This window comes from Felis catus, chromosome B2 (genome assembly GCF_018350175.1).
Source record: "Felis catus isolate Fca126 chromosome B2, F.catus_Fca126_mat1.0, whole genome shotgun sequence".
Taxonomy (NCBI): Eukaryota; Metazoa; Chordata; class Mammalia; order Carnivora; family Felidae; genus Felis; species Felis catus.
This window is the reverse complement of record NC_058372.1, coordinates 122465254-122486170: the sequence shown is the minus strand read 5'-3', so window position 1 is coordinate 122486170 and position 20917 is coordinate 122465254. Positions and strand designations below refer to the sequence as shown.

At 39.5% G+C, this 20917-nt stretch overlaps 1 protein-coding gene across 5 annotated transcripts in view; it reads right to left on the bottom strand.

The window, feature by feature from the left end:
• Window positions 1–20917, bottom strand: part of PDE7B (phosphodiesterase 7B) — a 579566-nt gene that overhangs the window by 20618 nt on the left and 538031 nt on the right. For all 5 annotated transcript variants that reach the window (XM_045058098.1, XM_019831281.3, XM_045058099.1 and 2 more), the window contains 4 exons: window positions 18902–18965; window positions 16874–16969; window positions 14689–14789; window positions 13070–13201 (listed from right to left, as the gene is read on the bottom strand). In XM_045058098.1, coding sequence (XP_044914033.1) covers window positions 13070–13201; window positions 14689–14789; window positions 16874–16969; window positions 18902–18965 — 393 coding nt within the window. The remainder of the gene's footprint in view (window positions 1–13069; window positions 13202–14688; window positions 14790–16873; window positions 16970–18901; window positions 18966–20917) is intronic.

Below are 20917 nucleotides of genomic sequence, written 5' to 3'. Positions count from 1 at the left end.
AATAAAGGTATATTTTGGCCAGAACTGTGTTAGAAGTAGGAGTACTTCAGTGGATTCCAGACAATAAGAAAAAGGGGGGGGGGGGACTAACATTTATGAAGCACCTACTGTGTACCTGCTAGTACAGCATGTACTGGTTTACATGATCTCATTCAATCCTTACATAACTTTCTACTGTTTTTATCATTAACTCACAGATACTAAAATCTCAGGTTTCTCTGAAGGGCTGCACAGCTAGCGAGTGGTTGAAGAAGGCCTTAAACCCAGGCCTGCCGGATCTCAAGGCTGAAGCTTTGCACACACCCTTTGCCGCCTCCCAAGAATTTCCTCTGTGTGGCCATATCCAAGCATTCAGAAACCTGACATTTATAAACTGATGAAGGCCTACAGTTATGCTTAATTTTCCACAAGTTACCTATAGTTGCTGCTTTAAGGTCTATGGTTGATGATTTTATGTTGATGTCAGTTTCTAGCCCCACATTGGAATCTTCATGTTTACCTTTAAATTTAGTTTCACTGCGAAAACTCTTGTAGTGGGAACGTTATGAGTTGAGTAGATTGAAGCTGTGTTGGGGGAGAACTCATCTGGCAGCCACTTTTAGCCCTCACGTGTGATGAGACCTGTTGGTCTCATGTTCTTGCAACACGGAGTCACTAATGCCCATCCCTTCCTTTCATTGAAGTGACCCTTTTTCAGTGCTTTATTATCCTTCTTAATTCTAACCTACTTCAATCCGTCCTCCCTACAGTTTCCAGAATGTGACTTGTTTACTGGACAGGCTTTTTTTTTTTTTTTTTTTTTTTTTTCCATCTCCTTAATCATTGGTTGAAATATAAACTAATATTTTTTGACTACCTATTAATATGCCAGGTGCTATGGTGGGTACTGACAATGGAAAGATTAATAAGACAAAATTGCTGCCCTCAGGGACCTCACTTAATTTCAGTATGATCATGCCACCTGCTTTCTCCCATGCCCTGCTCTAAATCCTACATGATTCTTTATCAGATAAATTAAGGCTAACTCCTTAGCTCAGCATTCAATGCTATCAGAAAATTGTCCCAGCTGCCATCCTGTTCCTACATGTTTGAGATAATTGAATATCATCACCTCTCCTTTCCTCTAAAGCTCTTACGGTCCAAACAAATGGTGCTGTATTAGTAAGACGATAATGTATTATTGATGTAATTATTAAATTATTAATATAGGAGTCTCCTTTCAGCGCCTTTTTGTTAAGTTCATGTCTTCCAAGGTGACTTATGATCCTCTAACCCCTCTTTCTCTGTATTGACTTATCAAACTATCACCTGTCTCTCAAAGTCCACTTGAAATACTCCATCCACAAAGCCATTTAGAATTATTCCAGTCAGAGGCAGACTTGCTTTTTCCCTGAGTCATGTAGCTCTTTCTTTTGGCATTCCTCAAGTCCCGAGTCCTGCTAGACTCAGTGCCATAGATGTATGTCAGAGTTACTCATGCACTTACCAGATTATAAGCTACATGTGAGTAGAAAGTCTGTCTTGTTCCTTTTGTATCCAGTCCACTCTAAGCCTTGCACAGAGAAAGTGCTTTCTATTAATTTACAAAATACATTCTTGGACAAATTACTTGATTTCATTCAATAAATACATTGAGCGCTTACTATGTTCTAGGCACTGAGTACATCAACAAACAAAACAGACAGAGAAATAGTGGTGGCAGGGATGGGGAGAGGCAGATAATAAACAATTTACTATTAGAAGATAGTAAATGCATGGACAGGAGAAAAGATGAGCAGGCTAGTAGAAATTTGAGAGCCTTTGAGGGTGGGGCTGGTAAGGTAGTTGGGTAAGAGGTAAGATTTGAACAAAGGCTTGAAGGTAAGAGAGAGTGTGAGAGAGAAAGTATTAGGATAAGAAGTCGGACAATGAGAGACCAGATCATGCATGGCCTTCTGGCCGTTGTAAGGATTTTGGTTTTTACTCTGAGAGAGATAAGAGGCCACTGCAAGGGGAAGGAAATTATGTAAAATTTAAATAAGATTACTTAGGAAAGGGGAACCCTCTTGCACTGTTGGTGGGAATGCAAATTGGTGCAGCCACTCTGGAAAACAGTGTGGAGGTTCCTCAAAAAATTAAAAATAGACCTACCCTATGACCCAGCAAGAGCACTGCTAGGAATTTACCCAAGGGATACAGGAGTACTGATGCATAGGGGCACTGTACCCCAATGTTTACAGCAGCACTCTCAACAATAGCCAAATTATGGAAAGAGCCTAAATGTCCATCAACTGATGAATGGATAAAGAAATTGTGGTTTATATACACAATGGAGTACTACGTGGCAATGAGAAAGAATGAAATATGGCCCTTTGTAGCAATGTGGATGGAACTGGAGAGTGTGATGCTAAGTGAAATAGGCCATACAGAGAAGGACAGGTATCATATGTTTCCACTCTTAGGTGGATTCTGAGAAACTTAACAGAAACCCATGGGGAAGGGGAAGAAAACAAAAAAAAAAGAGGTTAGAGTGGGAGAGAGACAAAGCATAAGAGACTTTTAAAAACTGAGAACAAACTGAGGGTTGATGGGGGGTGGGAGGGAGGAGAGGGTGGGTGATGGGTATAGAGGAGGGCACCTTTTGGGATGAGCACTGGGTGTTGTATGGAAACCAATTTGACAATAAATTTCATATATTGAAAAAAAAATAAGATCACTTAGGCTGCTATGTTGCAAATGGACTTTGGTGGAAATAAGTGTACAAGCAGGTGTAGCAGGCTATTTGGGGGGTAAAAGCAGTCATCCCGGCAAGAGACAGTGAAGACTTGTCTTGGTGGTTAATCTGGCTCTGCAGGGATGGCTGCAGTGTTTTGGGCCTGAACAACTGGAAGGATGGCATTCCCATAACCTGTGGTGGGCAGGCTGTGGGTGGAGAGGGTTTACAGGAGTTCAGTGTTGGCCAGGTCAAGTTCGAGATACCTGTTGGACACGTGGGCATTACAGTGGAAATATCTAACAGCCCAAGCAGTGACCAAAACAAGAAAAGGGAAGTAAAATACTCGCATGAGTGTTGCAGTGATTCATGGACTGGAGACGGAATGTCACATAAAGGGAAAGACCATGCCGATTCATCATTCTGATAGTCTCAGCTTTAAAATCAAGCATCAGGTATAGTGGAGACTACTCAGTGTTCACCCCCTCAATCTGTTTTCTTTTTCTCCTTACTCACAGAGCCTCAGTTTTTACCTGTCTCAAAGATAACATTTTCCAGCCTCCTTTATAATTAGGTGGCATCAGTTGGCTACATTCTGACTCATTAAATGTAAGCAGAAATGTGTGGGATTTCTGGGAAACTTGTTTAAAGGGAACTGACTTCTCTGGCAAAGGCCATCCACGAGGCTGTAGTTCCTACAGAACTAAAAGGATCCTTGGTCCCCTCATCCTTAATTTTGTGAAGTCCCTGTGCCTGCTCTGACCTGCCAACCTCCAGGCTTCTTTTATGGAGGATAGAGATAAACTTCTGTCCTTGTTTACATCACTAATGTATCAAGTAATTTAAAGTTAATTTACTACCTTCCATATTACGCCGGAAGAGTTAATGAAAAGCCTTCTCAATGTTTTGACCTATAAGAATGCTTGGTTTTTGTATAAGGGTGATAGCAAAGAATTTTATGAGTCCAAAAAGAGTGTCACCTAACAAAGTCGAAAACGTGTGTGTGTGTGTGTGCACCCACCCGCCCATACCTGCTCCCCGCCTTCCACGCACACTTCTTCTAAGACGAACCACTGCTATTTGCTGGGAAAGACTTTCTTAGTTCTCTAAACAGAACTGACAGCTCCCTCTTGCACGCCCCCCCCCCCAAGCTTATCTCCTGGTGTTCAAGACACTTCATAGCAACTTTGTTCACTGGCTGGCTCCCACATATCAGTGATCCTCCCAGGTGTTTGTTTATTTACTCCTGAAAATAACTTTGAAAAACTATGCTCTTCGTGTAGCTTTTAAAATCGGTATCTAGGGGCACCTGGGTGGCTCAGTCGGTTGAGCAGCCGACTTCGCTCAGGTCATGATCTCGCGATCCGTGAGTCCGAGCCCCACGTTGGGCTCTGTGCTGACAGCTCAGAGCCTGGAGCCTGTTTCAGATTCTGTGTCTCCCTCTCTCTGACCCTCCCCCGTTCATGCTCTGTCTCTCTCTGTCTCAAAAATAAACGTTAAAAAAAAAAAAGTTTAAAATAAAAAAAAAAATCGGTATCTAAAATCATGGATTCCAGGGTGCCTGGGTGGCTCAGTTGGTTAAGCGTCCAACTTCAGCTCAGGTCATGATCTCGCAGTTTGTGAGTTCGAGCCCTGCATTGGGCTCTATGCTGACCGCTCAGAGCCTGGAGCCTGCTTCAGATCTGTGTCTCCCTCTCTCTTTGCCTTTCCCCTGCTCTCTCTCTCTCTCTCAAAAAGGAATAAACATTAAAAAAAATTTTAAATCATAGATTTCAATGGTAACACAAGATATAATGTTCTGCATATTTGCAACTACTGGTGTTTTATTTTATTTTATTATTATTTTTTAAAAATTTTTTAATGTTTATTTATTTTTGAGATAGAGACAGAATGCGAGTGGGTTAGGGGCAGAGAGAGATGGAGACAAAGAATCTGAAGCAGGTTCCAGGCTCCAAGCTGTCAGCAGAGCCCGACGTGGGGCTTGAACTCACGAGCTGTGAGGTCATGACCTGAGCTGAAGTCGGACGTTCAACCGACTGAGCCACCCAGGTGCCCCTACTACTGGTGTTTTCATATAAAATCATCGTATCACTCTTTTCTGTATTAAATGTATCTAAGGAAATCTAAATACCAAAGGCATTTAATCTTCATTTATCACCTGTTGAAAAAAACCACATATGAATAATTTATTCTTTGAGTTAGAATTTTAAATGGATTCTTTTCCTTCTAGAACTTATATTTCCATTCTATTTCCCCATAGAATTTTATTTTAATGAAATATATTTTTGTGTGTGAAATTCTTTTATTGTCACCTGATCATATTTCTCTGCAACAGAAATAAGTACACACACGGAAATTTTAATTTAAAAAGTATTTCTAACATCAGGCTCTCAGTAGGAAATATTTTTCCAGCTTTGAGTTTACAATGCAATTGTTATTATTGATCAAAATGCATGTATGTTGCAAATTTGGAAAAAAAAATTGTGGCTAGGAACAAAACTTTTCTGGCAATACATCTATTTATGAGATGGTTGGGAGAGTGATAATCTCTCAACTGTAGGTGACTTCCTTTAATATTTTTAGTTGCTCCTTTGTTGGGACAAGATACAATATGGGTGCAATCAGGCAATATGCAATATGTGGGGTGGGTGAGAGATGGGCTCTTCTTTTGTAAAGTGAGAAGAGCAGAAATACAGAAGTGGCTTGACTGGTCTGCAAGCACAGTCCAGGCAGGTCAGTGTAAGGACCTTAAGATGCATTCTGTTACCCCTCTTCCTGCCTGTGTGCCCCCATGGAAAGGCTTTGTGTATTCCCCTGGGCACACAGGCCTGGTCTGAAAACTGCTGCCATACATGATTGCCATTGAGAACAGGGAGCATATCTTATTTATCTCCGTGCCCTGCTATGTGGCACAGTGCCACTTAAACAAGTCAATCTTTGTTGAGTGGATATAGTAATTAATTTCTGAAACCTTAAAGTTCGGTAGCTACAAAAGCTTAAATAACTGTTACAAGAAAAGAGTCCTGTTAATTTTTTTTTAGTCAGTATCTGAAAGAAGCCAGACTTGGGGTCTTCTGATGGGAAATCCTTATATTGAGGTGAAAGTCAAAGAGATTTTTAGAATTATTACAGCGATGGGCTCTTTCCCACTACTCATTCGTAGATATCCAGGATCAGACATACTCCAGAAATAACATATATCAGATGGCATTTGTCAATTCCAAGGTAAACAAATCAGAAAATCATCATAAATAATTTTTCATTCAATCCTTTTCATTCTTCGCGTGATAAGAACTTAATGATCAACAGGAAGTGAAGTGTGGAAGTGTGTGTCTTGATTTTGTGGTCTCCCTGTCTGAGTGTTATTGACTCTGCTTGTCAGATTTCCACTCTGGGTCTCTGCATGTACTTGCTGTTGCCAATATTTCTGATCTCTCAGTGTTACTCAGGTTCCGTCTTTGTTCCTGCATGGATCCAATCTGTCCATCCATCCATCCATCCATCCATCCATCCTTCTGCTTACTCATCCAGCAAACTTCCTACCACCCAACAAATATTCACTGAACACCAGGACTGTGCCAGATGCTGAGAATACAGCAGGGAATGAGGTAGGTTTCCAGAAGCTTTCAGACAATTTGGGGGGGGTTGGGGGTGGGGAATGTGGACTTCTGACCAGGCAATGGCAATTTAGAGACATGAACGCTGTGATAAGGTAAGTGATGAAGGACTTTGAACCCTTACAGGAAAAGCATGGGAAATGGGCTTTTATTTATTTACTTTTTTGAGAGAGAGTGAGAGAGCATGAGCAAGGGAGGGGCAGAGGGAGAAAGAGAGAGAGAGACCCTCTTAAGCAAATGCAGAGCCCAATGCAGGGCTCGATCCTATGACCATGAAGTCAAGAGTAGGATGCTTAACTGGCTGAGACACCCAGGCAGCCCAAAAATGGGCTTTTAAAGAAAAAGAAAGCTTTTGGGAAAAAGATATGTCCAAATTGAGCTCAAACAGATGAGTGAGAGAGGAATCAGAAAGTACAGTCAGTGGAGAGGAATACATTTCATTAAAATCAGCACAAGGAAGAGCATGTGTGTGAAAACCTGTAAGCAAGAGGGATACTTCCTTCCCTGTTTTATTTTTTTTATCACTAAGAATGATCACTTTTAATCTATTACAAATTTTACTCAGTTATTGTGTTTCCCCTAGTAGAAAGCAGGGGTTTTTATTTGTTTTGTTCATCTTCTATATTCCCAGCACCTGGTGTGTATTAAGCACTCAATGAATATTTGTTGAATGAATAAAAGAGTGAGTGATATGTTTGGGAATCTAAAAGTAGTTCGGACTGGATGATGCACAGAGGCCTAGTTGAGTAATAGCAGGAAAAGAAGCTGGAAAGCGTAACAGGGCCAGATCACAACAGGGTTTGCAAATCGTGTTAGGATCCTTGGACCCAATCCTGAGGGAAATGGGGTTTTAAGCAGTCACCCATGGGGTCAGACTTGAGTTTCAGGAGACTCATCCTGGCTGCACAGCAGAAGGAGTTGGAGCCAGGCCAGGCTGTGTGTGGACAAGGAGATAATGTTGGTGCAATGCACTCAGGGGAGAGGCTGCAGTGAGCAGGTGCGGACATCCTGGTGCTTCACAGGAAGCGGCCAGTTATCTGTGTCCTCGCTAACAGGAGGATGGCTCAGTGACCATAGGCTCACCTGGCCTTCACAGTGGCTCAAAGACTAGGAGTAGCAAAGGGCAGATTGAAAAAAGAAGAAAATAATCTGAAATGCTGGTGAAGATCTGAACACGGGATGAAATGACGCAACTTGAGTATCTGCTGAAATCCCCGCCCTGTTTGGAGGCCTGCATCAGGGACCACATCGGCTCAGCAGTGTCGCACCATCTTCACGACAGTGTGCTCTCGTGTCCCTAACTCTTCATATTTGTAATTTCAAAGACGATCGTCAGCTTAGAGTTGAAAGAGTATATAGCTACCTTTGTAGGTAACAAAGCATATTGGAAATAACAAGGCTTATTAGAATTTTAATTCAGAAAAATAAAACTCTTAAAACCCGTATGGCAAAACCTGTATTTCCCTTTTTGCGGAATTGTCAAGATGTCATCCACCCTAAGAAGAAAACAATCCTTTTGTTCCTGAATAGCTTCACATCTGGCATTTAGTAAACCACCAACCCAGGTTTTCAAATTAAATCAAGAGTTTGTTTGTCAAAGAGAATCTGGCAGAGCAGATTTGCTATCCTACAAGGTGGCTTTAAACTGCCCCCCTCCCCCCCTACCATTCATCTCTTTCTTTGACTAAAATCTGTTGCTAAGCTGAGAGGTCTGGTGTACCATAGGAATCAGAGTGAATGACACCTTTTAAAACAGAGGACACAGGAAGAAAAACAACAATAGGAACGTCGCCTGTGTCTTCATTTTTAATTGCTCATGAACCAGAGAAGCAAGACTCTAGGAGATCACGGAGATGCTGAGCTCTTCCCTAACAAGCCAGGTGGTCTCCTTGAATCCTAAAGACCGTGGCCCTTGGAAAAGCTGTAGCACTACTGCCTGTTGCAAGAAATCTTTTTCTTGGTCAGTCTGCATCTTCCCAAGACACTGGTCTGAGACCAAGGAAACTGGACATTAAGTACTGTCCTGTGGGGCAGGCCTGTGTTCAGATGAGGGCCACGGACAGGCAACATGCCAGTTACCTCACTGTGAACAGCAGAAACTTTATGAAACAGAAGATCCAATTTAAGCCTCCTTCCTACAATTTTCACACTACTTGCCAAAAACACCTTTCAGACTGCAGAAATTGTGAGGTTATGTATAGTCTTGGCAGTTGCTTATTTGAGTAGCGGTCATAGGACCATGTGGCAGGCTCTGTCAACTTCATATTTATGGCTCAGAGTCATTAAGAGTAAAAAGTGGTGAAAAATGCTGACCTGCTCTTAGTGCTTGCGATAAGTAGCTAAGAAAAATGATTATAAACTTCTGCAAGACAGTATAGAATGTAATATTATGAAACATTATATTAGGCTATAAGGAACAATTAATTATTAATTATTTTATTCATTAGGTTGTTCTGTCAGTAGTTAGTTGGCCTCTTCTCGAAAGAAATTAAACTTGAAATTGAGCTGCAAGTGATTCCTTCTGCAATTGTAATAGCCAATACCTTATCTGATTCAATGCTTACTTTGCTCAATTGCTGAGCAATTGTGTGTTGGGGACTTGCAGGGTGGAGGGACACAAGATAAATGCTTAGCTCAATCTCTCACATGTTCCTTTCTCAATCCACCATGGACAACTGGATGGCTTCCAGTCTGATGAGAGAGGTGCCAGGTGGAAGTGCCTTTATCACTTTCATGTTGAAGTTGGGTTGGCAATTCAGCAAATGAGTCCGGTCCAGATAGCAGACAATGGGAGGGAGCCCTCTGACCTGGCCTTCACTCCAGCTGCCCTGGCTCTCTCTTTATCTTGGGGCAGAAGCACAGGCTGGGAGTTATGCAATGATCTTATTTATTAGAACTAAAAGAGCACAGCCAACAAGAGGAGGGAGAGGAAGCTCTCTTCTATTTTATCTCATTTATAGTAAGGCTGGATTGTAGCAAAGTCACGCACAGGGTGTTCTCAACCCACATAATTCCTGGCACATCTTCTCTACTGGATTCTCATTAACCAAATGTGTGTGTGTGTGGGGGGGGGTGTGTATAATTTTTGTGTGTGTATATATATTCACAATATATTGTGTAATATATATAGTGTATATACATATTTATAATACATTGTGTAATATATATAGTATATAGACATATTTTTTACTCATTACCATGGTTCTTAATATTTTCAGAATCTATAGCTCATTTTAAAATATGAGTGTAAGTTAGGGATCCTTACCCTAGAAAGACTTGCATAGGTATATCCTCTGGAAATCTGCACACAGTTTCCTAAAAGGTTCTTGGTAGGCTGAAAGTCTACATTTGCAAAGATTTTAAATATCACGTGTTGTTAATGGTCTTGCTCAGTTTATGTGTTATGTGGCACACTCTTTTTTTCTTGAAATTGAAAACCTGAAGTTATGCCAAGTTGCTCTGCAACCTGATGCAGAGAAGAGATTTTCTGACCCACGTCATGTTCTGTACAGCTAATGTACAGTTTCTACAAAAGAGAGAATATACACTTAATGAAAATATACCCAAGACACTGCTCTGAGAGCAGGGATGGTTTATGGCAGGACGATGCCCAGCTAACGGCCACAGACACAGTCTGTTTTTGGTTATTCTAGGGTTGTGGGTTTTAATCCGCAAAGTACCCCAGCTCATGCTGCCTCTAGGGTGCCCTTCTCAGTTCTGCTACTCAAAATGCTACATGCCACGGCTCAGTTTACCATTCTTTCTCCAGCCGAGCCCTCTGCGGAATCCCTTTCTGTCTTTGCATCCCACTTTGTAGCTACACACCATCGGAAGAGTACTTCCCAAAGTCCCTCCCACTTGAAGCCACTTGGCTCTAACCCCTCTGTCTCCCTCACTGCAATAGGAAAACCTGGTGGAGAGCTCTAGTGTCCTACCCATAGAAACGAGGTGATCAATGTGAATTTTAGAGACAGTATGTATAATGCTTAGTCACTTTGGCTCTGGAGACAAAAGACTTATTCCAGCTTTGCCATTAATTAGCTATTTATTTTCAGGAAAAACACTTGAATTTCCTAAGTATCACTTCTCCTCTTTCTGAATAATAGGTATGATAATAGTATCCACTTAACTGGACTATTGTGCAGAGTAAATAATATAATACATAAAAAGCGTTTAGCACAGTTTTTGAACCATAGTAAGCATTGAACAAAGGTTAGTTATATAATTTGTTGAACTGTATTGGACGTAGAATTTTCATTACCTTTTTGAAATTCCCTCTGATGGTTAATAAATAATGGTATATAGCCAAATATAAAAGGCATCAGCAATTTTGGGGGCAGAATTGAAATCTCATAATATTTTCAGGTCCTCTTAGCAATTTTTACTTTTAATATGTTAGCTCCCAATTTGGCTGATAAAAATTTCAGCTTTTATCCTCGTCGGCTCTAAGATAGTAGACATTATGTTGATGATACTGTGCGATCCTGGTTTGCCTTTAACACTATTTTTACAACCTGAAGACCAGAATCTCTATCTAGCTTCCAAGAGATCCTAACACCAGTTGAGCAGGATACTGATGAAGACAATATCTCGTATATGGTTTTCAAGTCCTATATCCCAACTTCTTTTTAGTTATTATGAAAAGGATCCTTGTCTTTCCTATCAAGGATCAGGCCAGACAATTCAGATGGACAAATTTACTGCTAGAAAAAATACTGGCTCGCTTTATTATAGTAACATTTTGGATACAAAGAACAGAGCCGGTATTTATTCTTTCAAGACTTAAAAAAATTATATCTATATGTATACTTTAGCTAAGTCCCCAAAACTTTCAAACTGAGATTAAGTCTTCTCAGATTTTGCACATTTTGAACATCTGAGCTTGAACAAATGTTTGAGGGCAGAGATTACATTTTATCCATCATTGTACTCCTAGATTTTAGTGTACCATATGACATATGCAATAAGTAGCTGCTGACTAAAAACATACAAGACTATATGTTGCATTGAAAAGGCTGAAGAATTTGGTTGTACTGGAATGTTTATCTTTAACAAAGAGATTAAAATAAAAACTATTAAAAGTTATCTGCACTTCAAACGTTTGGGTAAGAAATTCATTTTTTTGAGAACAATTTTAATATCTGAACAAGATAGACTAGTGTTTTTATTTTGAGAATAATTTTTTGTTAATTAGCAATGAGTACTTAATTCTTATTAAATTCTACAACTACTTTCTTGTTTTTAACATCTGGAGTATTTCTTTTTAACTTCCTGCTTAAAAGTGAATTCATTACACGTTTTATATATATTACATGTCAAAGTACAGTTTTACGACTCTCATTTTATGTACAAATCAGTAAGTAGCAGCTGACACTCTCATTGATTGATTGATTGATTTTGAGAGAGAAAGAGAGAGAGAGAGAGCGAGCACATAAGGGCGAGAGCAAGGAGAGGTAGAGAGGGAGAGACAGAATCCCAAGTGGGTTCCATGCCGTTAGTGCAGAGTCCGACTTGGGGCTCTATCTCACAAATCGTGAGATCATGACTTGAGCCAAAATCAAGAGTCAGAAGTTTAACTTACTGAGCCATCCAAGTGCCCCACAGCTGATACTCTCTTAAACTTCATTGACATAATTTATATGGTGACGAGAAACTAGAATTATGTAAGCATTTACTTTATATGGGAATGGATCAAGTAGCCAATTTTGTTGATTGATTTCCTTTGTCTAATAAAAGACATTTGAAAAAACCCGAATTGACAGGAATAGAAAATCCATCTGGGGGCTTTCAGTCCCATCATTCAGGTCTATGTTTTTCTAAGTAATAAATTTAGCTTGTGAGATGCTTTAGAAAGTTTAGCTTTATTTTTTATTTTTCTTTGTTTAATTTATAGCTCATCAACAAAATCTTTCTTAGTTCTGTCATCCTGTCCCTTCTATGTGGCTACATCTATCCAGGCTCCGGGTGCTGGCTGGCCACGTGGATCCATAAACCTTGGAATGCCAGTTCCTACTGATGTTAAAAGCTAATCAATCAATTGGATGGAGAAAGGCTTTTTTTTTTTTTTTCTTTTTTTCTTTTTTTCAAGTTCCACTTGTGCTTTATAGGGATCTGTCAGGAATTTTTCAGCACTGTGTTTTTTCAAAAGATCTACTAAAATTGAGATCAATGACCACCTTGTTTGCAATGATTTTGTGACAGACAACCAAAGGTCTCCAAAGACCCATACTAAAAATTCTGGGAGTTATTCATTTATGATTTAAAGTTTATTATTTTAAATAACATCAGAGATAAAAGTTCTCCAGGCCAACCTACTCATACTGCTGACCATTTTAGAACAGCAAAATATGCCTATTGTCTTTGATAACATACTCTGACCTAGAGGCCAGTCAAGTTCAGAAATGCCTTAAAGACATAAATTTGAATTAGGATTGGAGCTGGGAAGTATCATTTATAGAGGTCCTACAAGGACTGGCTTCAATTGGCCGTTATATATGAGACGGTGTCCAGGGAGACAGATATTCTCACATCTGAGAGGGTAGGCTCAGAGATCCTGTTTTACATTGGACAATTTCATCTACCTTGTGATACCAATTTAATTTACCTTGGGATATCCTAGACCTATTTCAAATCCATGCTCTGTGGCTATGGTCACTGAGGCTGGCCCTGAAAAAAGGTTAACTCCAAAGATGAGACTCAGGCTCCAGGACTGGGCCTAAGGCAGTTGGCTGAACTGTGCCTCAATGTTGGGTTCCCTTACCTGGTATAGATTGGCGAGATGGTGGTTAGTTTTGATCAAAAATGGCTGGTTCACTCCTGGGTGGTCAACATCGTGTGCTGCTGCAGCCAGCAGTCCAAGCATGATGTCCAGGGGTGTGAGGAAGCTGGCGAGCTGTTAAAAAAATCAAATTGGCAGACTGATTGATGTTTATGCACATAATTTTGCACAGTAGTTTTTAGGCTTTCATCCTGACCTTTACCCTCTTGAAGCAGTCAGTGAGGTGATAGTCACATGGAATTGCAGGGAGGAAAGGACAGCATGGAAGGGAATTAAGCAAGTCAAATCTTTCTGGATCATTCATTCAACTACTCTCCTCTTCCCACTGCTCCTCTCTCTCTCTCTCTCTTTTTTTCTGTGCAGGGCTCGATCTCACGAAGTGTGAGATCATGACTTGAGCCGAAATCGAGTTGGATGCTTCACTGACTGAGCCACCCAGGCTTCCCATCTGTTTCTTTTTGTTGGTGCAGTGGTATTCCTGTTGGCAAGACTGCTCTCTGGTGAGCGGGGAGAAGGCAGAGCCTGAAATCAGCCTTGCTCCTTGAGAAAGCAGTGAATGAAGGAAAAATTTAAAGCCAAAGTAATGGACAAGTTAAAAAAAATCATTTGTGTATTTCAACCATCCACTATATCATTGCCACTGAATATGAAATCAAGAGTGGGCTGAATTACAAAATTTGCATATTTCTTCAATGTGTAATAAATAGTGGGGGAATGTGTAAGAATCTGTCTTTTTTTTTTTTTTTTTTTTGGTTCACTAAGAAACCAAGCAGGAGAATGCAAATCTAGCACTAAATTTAAATATACTACGGTGTGATATATTACAATTTTTGGACAACTTACAGATTAAAAACACAACCTTTAATGGGATATTTTATAAGGATGAGGCATCTACCCAGTTTTGTTTTGGGAATGCCTGTCTGGCATCTATATATTTAGTGATTGATACTAAAACTGAACTAAACAGAGACTTGGACTAGGATATCATTTTTGAAAAAGCTTAAGAAAATTCATCCTGTATGTTCTAGCAACTAAGTTTTATATGGCTAAAAATGCTTATATTTCAACTAATGAATATTATTGTTATGTTTTTAGTATTGGATTTGTTTGTTGCATCAGAACATACTTTGAGATCCTTGAAGTCACAATTTTCTTGGGCCTGAATCAGGATGCCCCATTGGCTTATAGGAAATGGAGCTTGAGTTTTGAGGAGTTTTGACTCTATTCATTGATCAAAAAACATGAGGTGGGAGATTTTCCCAGAAAAGTTCACTGCTGGTAACATTGGTGGCAAAGTTCCAAGGCAAAATGATTTCTTGAGAGTTTTGAAGATATCTAAGATGTAGACTGTCACGGAGAGGGTTGTTTTTGTCCTAATGCAGGCTCAAAAATACAGAAATTATGAGAAAAAAAACTCAGAAAATTTACATTCTCTTTCATATAATTTTCAGAGCTGATACTGGAACTTTAGTAGAAATAATTTGTGTTCATATTGTGAATGATCCATACACAGTTATTCTGATATATTGGGTGATTTGGGGCTTAGCAGACAGTTTACTTGGCATTTCCAATGCTGAGGCGGTGGCTGAGTCTTGCTTTACCTTGGGTTCCTTCAGGTAGCAGTTCATGGCCTGGGTGACATCGGCTGCATGAACAGCATTGTGATATGGGTTTTGGCTGTGGTAATCTTCTTGAACCATGACTAGGAGGCAAACAGATAACTCAATCAGCTAGAACCAAAACAGGAAGGGCAGACTAGCTCTGAACTGTTGAGGGTCCCTTTTACTTAAAAAATATCAGTGTCTCCAAAATGTGCAGCCTGGGGATCCTTTAAAAATAAATGTGGTTTGCAAGCTTGGCAGCTCTACTGGGCTGTTTTTAGTGAGGAGGAGGGGGAGGGCAGACGGGAGAAAGGCTAAAAGGATTTGTGAGGCCCTTGGGATTCCTCACCACCTTCATAAATCACCCCTTTCTGGCATTCATCAAGGCTTTCATTCATTGGAAAAATAAATATGTAGGAAAAGGACAACTTTATTTCACACTATAGTTTAATTATTTAAGTTTGCTGCCATTTATGAATAATATGTCATAAAAGAGGTTTCCTTTTAAAGAGCATCAGACCCCTGATGTCCAAAGATTGGCTTATCACTCGAATAGCAAACACTGACGAAAACAAATCTGAGGTTGCTTCAGACAGAAATTCAAAGTACTGGGTTGACCTAATGGAGAACTTGGTTTTATTTCTATCTTATTCAGATTTAAGTTAGCCTCTCTCATACTCTTCCAATGTAAGGACCAGAGTGCTCTTGGAACCGAGTAGAGACATAAGCAAGGCCATTTTGTTTTGCTAATTACAGAAGCAATTAGTCTGCTTTAGTTAACAGTCAGGGCATGCTTAGGATGCAATATATTCAGTGTGTACAGAATATCCAGATTTGCAAGTGTGGCCATATTTTCTCAGCCCATGCTACGAATTTTGCTCTGAATTCTGGTGTTATTTCTATCATCAAATTTCTACAGTCTTTATGTTACTCTGTGTGCATACACATGTCCAAAGTATCTTGTGTTCTCCTTCTTTAGACAAATAAACATTATTTGGCCAGTTTGTGGCCATTACCTTGCCCAAGAAATCTAAACTCAATTAGCCTGAGGTCATTTGTGTTTCTGGAACTGAGCCACGTTAGAGCTGTTTTCAAATATTTCTTTTGTGCCACATATTACTTATTTTACAGGTTTTAAAAACAATTACATTTAAACTCTGGCTCTATCACTTAGTATTTATGTTGAGCAAATTGCTTAACCGTAAGTTTCCTCAGTTTCCTTCTCTATAAAATGGGGATAACCATAGTTCCAATTTCAAAGTGCTGCTCTAAGGATTAAATGTATTAATATATGCGAGTCATTAGAAGGGTTCCCAGCATATTTAAGCACCAGATAGGGTTGGTTGTCATTACTTCTGTTGCTCTCATGTCACTGTTACTTTACTCTGGAGGCATTAAGTCAGCTTCCAAATCCAAAGCATAGCCATAGGGCACATCAAAGGAGCCAGAAACAAGCTAAGTGGCAGCAGGAAGTTATATGGTGATTAAAAATGTGCCCTGGATAATTTGGCAGATAAATAATCATGTGCACAAAGTCCAGTAAGAACTGGGGCTGTTTTTGATAGAGAGTGATGGGGCGGAGTTGAGTGGAAACATGGCAGGCTTTCAAGTCAGACAGACCTGGGCTTGGACTGAGGCTCTGCCAATTACAAGTGTTGACCTTGAGTAAGTTATGAAATGTCTTTCTACTTTTCCTTAACTGTGAGCCAAATGGTGGTGACAACACCCAATTTGCTGAGTTGTTGAAATGGTTAGAGATAATATACTGAGAGCATCTTGCATGTAGGGGGCACTACATAAATGGTAGTTCTTATTATCTAAAAAAAAAAAAAAAAAGTCTATTGAAGACTTTCAGCAACTCGTGTCCAGATTGGAATTATTTGAGGCGCACATTAACTGGGATTTTGCTGATATGTAAGCAGATCAGTAATTTCTTTAACAGTTACATGCTCTTGATTGTTTTCTTTATGTAGCTTTTATCTCTTATAAATATGACTAATCAAGTAAATAGTGTTTTCAAGGATTTAAGTGGGTAAACCATATTTTAAAATTAAGATGGGATAATTTAAGATTAACTTGAGGTCTTCATCTACCCTGCTATTGTTCTTGCCACTTTACGTTGAAGAATATTATGGACTGCCATAATTCAGGGGAAAGGAGGTAGAATATGGAAATAAAGACTTACCTAAAAACCTGTGCAACGTCACCATATCTAACTTGAAATGGTGAATGAGTCCATGGGTGTTGAAGAGGTGGCAGAGCAGTGTTACCAGGCTGTTTCCTACAGGAAAACAGTCACCTATTTCAACACATTTTTATCACCACTGAACTATCAAGACTGACAAAAGAATCCAAAGTTTCTGTAATGGAAGGTCTCTGATAGGTCTCCTTTTCCCTGTTAGTTTTGAACTCTTTCAAGTATAAAGGATACTATGACTGTGGTTTGATCCTAGGTTGCCTCGTACCAAACAAGTGAAAAGAGCTAGCTCAGACCTTCACTCTATGCCAAAGGCAATGAAAGCATTAAGAGTTAGAAGGAGTCTGACTATTGTATCAGGGACACACACACGGGTGTGTGTGCGTGTGTGTGTATGTGTGTGTGTATTTTTTAAAGACACAGTTTAATAGTCACTTGCAATGTGTCTTAAGTTGCTTCTAATTAATTCTTAGAGTCACAGGGGTATCCAAGTCATCGCATTGCTTAATGGCCATTGCTTGTTCTCCCCATTCAAAATCACCCAAGATGAGATGTGACCATGAGATAGTTTACAACTATCAGAGAGGCAAAACTGAAGCAATAGTGACTTGTAAGCATTCAGGAAATGTTGTTTCTTTCCTGAATAAAAATGTGTTAATTTATTAAAGAATAATGGGTTTGAATTTTAAAAGCATGATAGAATTTGTGAAAGACTTTGAAATGGACCAAGATGATGACTGGATGTCTTCAGTGGAAAACTAAGTGTTGCCTAGACACACTCTTCCAGGGTGCCTGATCCTGTGCTTCTGCAGCTTCCATTGTCTTTGAGCTATTTCATAACTCTCAAAGCTGTAGGTAACTAACAGCACTGCGAGTGGTTCTTGTCCATATACATGCAAACGAAATCACTCGGGTGAAAATGCAGTAGATTTTCTCTTCCCAGTTTTACAGCTACTTATAAATTCATTTGAGCGTTTCTTACTGTTTATATATGTGTTGTTCTCTGAATTTTCCTTTAACTAGCTGTAGCATCTTACTGGATCTCTAACTGAGTTAAATCTTTGACAGGTTAAATTCTCTGAGTTAAATTCTTTGACATAGAATCATTTCTTTTTCTATGAGAGTCATGATTATACTCTCTTTTGAACAAATATCATTGAACAAATCCTTTCATTCACAGCTGATTTCATCTACTGGCACCCACTTCTCAGTTGATTTGAGCAAAGTGAAATATAAGATTGTGGGGTCCATCCTTATATGGCTAGTTAGTTTTCCACAGTGTGAAGCTCGGCTTCATGGGCTTAGGCTGCATCTCTCAACTGTATGTTATTTGTCAAGTAACGGAATGGTGAGAAAACCATCTGTAATGACTTAAAGTACAAGCCTGGTCGATGGTGGAGCATGTGAAGGTCAGCATCAGATAGGATTCCTTTCATTGGCTTTCTAGGCCTATCAGCATTTGTTTAATGGGCAGATGAATGTACAATCAGATTTTATTTTCTTAAGCAAAATCTTTATAGGCACCATGATTTTAAAAGTGAAATCAATGGGAATGTCTATTTTCCCCTTCAGCTGCAACCTACACTTTTACACACTGCCGTCAGCTAATGTTTTCTTCCAACGATGCCCAGCCTCTCTGAACAATACTTGCACTGGGGGAGATTCAGCTCACTTAATGAAAATGTACAAATGTCTGCCCTGTAAGAGTCAGGACTGATCAGATGAGCTTTAATGTTTCTGGTTTTCACCCACTAACAATGAACTTCCTCCGTCTGGATGTGGCCCAAGTATTCTGCGAGGAAAGAATCTAATCTGTGGTTTCCAAATTCCTTTGGGATCATCAAGGCCAGAAGGAAATGGTCTTAAGATTCTAAGGCCTAATTCAGTCCTTACTTTTCATCTGAATCAATTTTCCCTTGCCCTGGCCCTTCTCGAGTGGCTGCAGACGTATGAAAATGGAAAAAAAAGGAAAAAGAATAACAGTGTCTGAAAATAGAATTCTTTTGGGTGACTTACCATTTGTCAAGCGATCAAATAAGAAAATGTCAAAATCCCACATTCCCACTTTGGAGAGCATATGCTGAAAAGGCAAACAAAAAACAGCACTCCAATGAATCATAACGGAGACTTAAACATTTACTTTCAGACAATGAATTAAACAATTGAGAAGTTGAAGATAGTAGCACACTGCTGTCTGATCTGTGGGAAAACAAGCCTTACTCTATGTACTAATAACAACAGTGTAAAAGGGACAGGCTCTGGAATCAAACTGGCTGGTTCAGTGTTAGCTGCATCTCTTACTGGCTGTGGGAACTTGGGCTAGTTCCTTAACCTCTCTGTACCTCAGATTCCTATATGAAAAATATGGCTGATAATATTGCCTACCTCAGAGGACTTTTGTGTGTATTAAATAAGGTAGTGTATGTAGAGTGCTTAGAATAGTATTTGTACATAATAAGCACACATGAAATTTGCTATCTGTTAAAATTGTAGTTCAGTAAAGTCTCTACATCACAAACTACTATATACTTGAGAATGTTTACATCAAATTAAAAAAAAATGAAATAAAAATGATTGCTGAGCACATTATTCTGCTCGATGTGGACTAAATGCAAAATGAACCACTCTAACACACTCTAACAGATAGGAAACTGGAGTGGGCAAATGCAAATACTGGATAATTTAAAGACCTGCTGTCCAATGTAGACTTATCATCCTATTTCTCTTTTTTAAATACCCCATGCTTAGATGGTTTTTAACTCTCAGATGCAAAGCTGTGGTTGCTGATTCTACCCTCACTATGGCTTCTGCGACTGACCTTCCTCTCTCCTCTCAAAGCCACCACTTCGAGTAAGGACAAGCTCACTCTCCTGCCACTACAGGTCTTCCCTGCATCTTCCAATAAAGTCCAAATCTTGTCATGGACCTTCACAACATTATCAGAAAAATGAAAGAATAATAGGCTATCTGTGAGATTTAGAGTGGCTGAGCATTTTACCCAAGTCAAATACTAAAGGCAGGACCAGGACTTGATCCCTGATATCTTCTTGACTTGTGACCCACAGTTCTTTCTACATGTCTGTGTCACCTCTCTTGAGGGGTGGTTGCTCGGCAGGGGAGGGGGGCACGAGAGTGCTCTGTCATTGATGCCCCAGTGCTGGGATCTCAGGCTTGTTCTTTTTTCTCCAACCAACCAACCAACCAACCAACCAGACATTCACTCAATTTCAAGACTTAAGTTGTTAGAAGGAGTGATTTCCACCCCCACCTTTTTTAGATCTAATGTTGGGAATTAGTTCTTCTGATATTACTTGCTGCTTAGTCATTAATGCTATATATTAATAGTATATATTTCTTAATAGTATATAGATAGCATAATATTACATAGCATATAAACTCTAAGACACTACTTCTGACTTTGTTTAAACTATGACAGTTTATCTTGAAATTTAAACTCCTTTGACAGTTTAGGCTAGAGATAACTTGTTAACCTTTTTTTTTTTTTTTGGATAGTCACATGTTAGTTTCAACCCTTGATCAATGAATGGTAAAAATAATTGTAAAATTAGTGAAAATTATTTGAATGAAATAAAAATTATACAAAGGACAATGCACTGTATTGATATATGTAAATGGAATTAAGAGTTGATAATTACTGGGGGTGCCTGGGTGGCTCAGTTGGTTAAGCACCAGACTCTTGATTTCCACTTTTCCACTCAGGTCATGGTCTCATGGTTTGGGAGATCAAGCCCCACATCAGGCTCCATGCTGACAGAGTGAAGCCTAGTTGGGATTCTCTTTTCTCTCTTTTTCTCTCTCTTTCTCTCTCTCTGTGCCCCTCCCTCACTCTCTCTCCCTCTCTCTCTCAAAACAAATAAATAAGCATTAAAAAAAAAAGGAGTTGGTAATTATTGGGTTAATTTCAGTGTAGCTATTACAAGGAGATAATTCAATGGGCTTAAAGATTTAGTTATTCTCTCAGTGGTAATCCGTCAGTTCAAAATTTTACTTACTGTTATGCACAATGTTTTG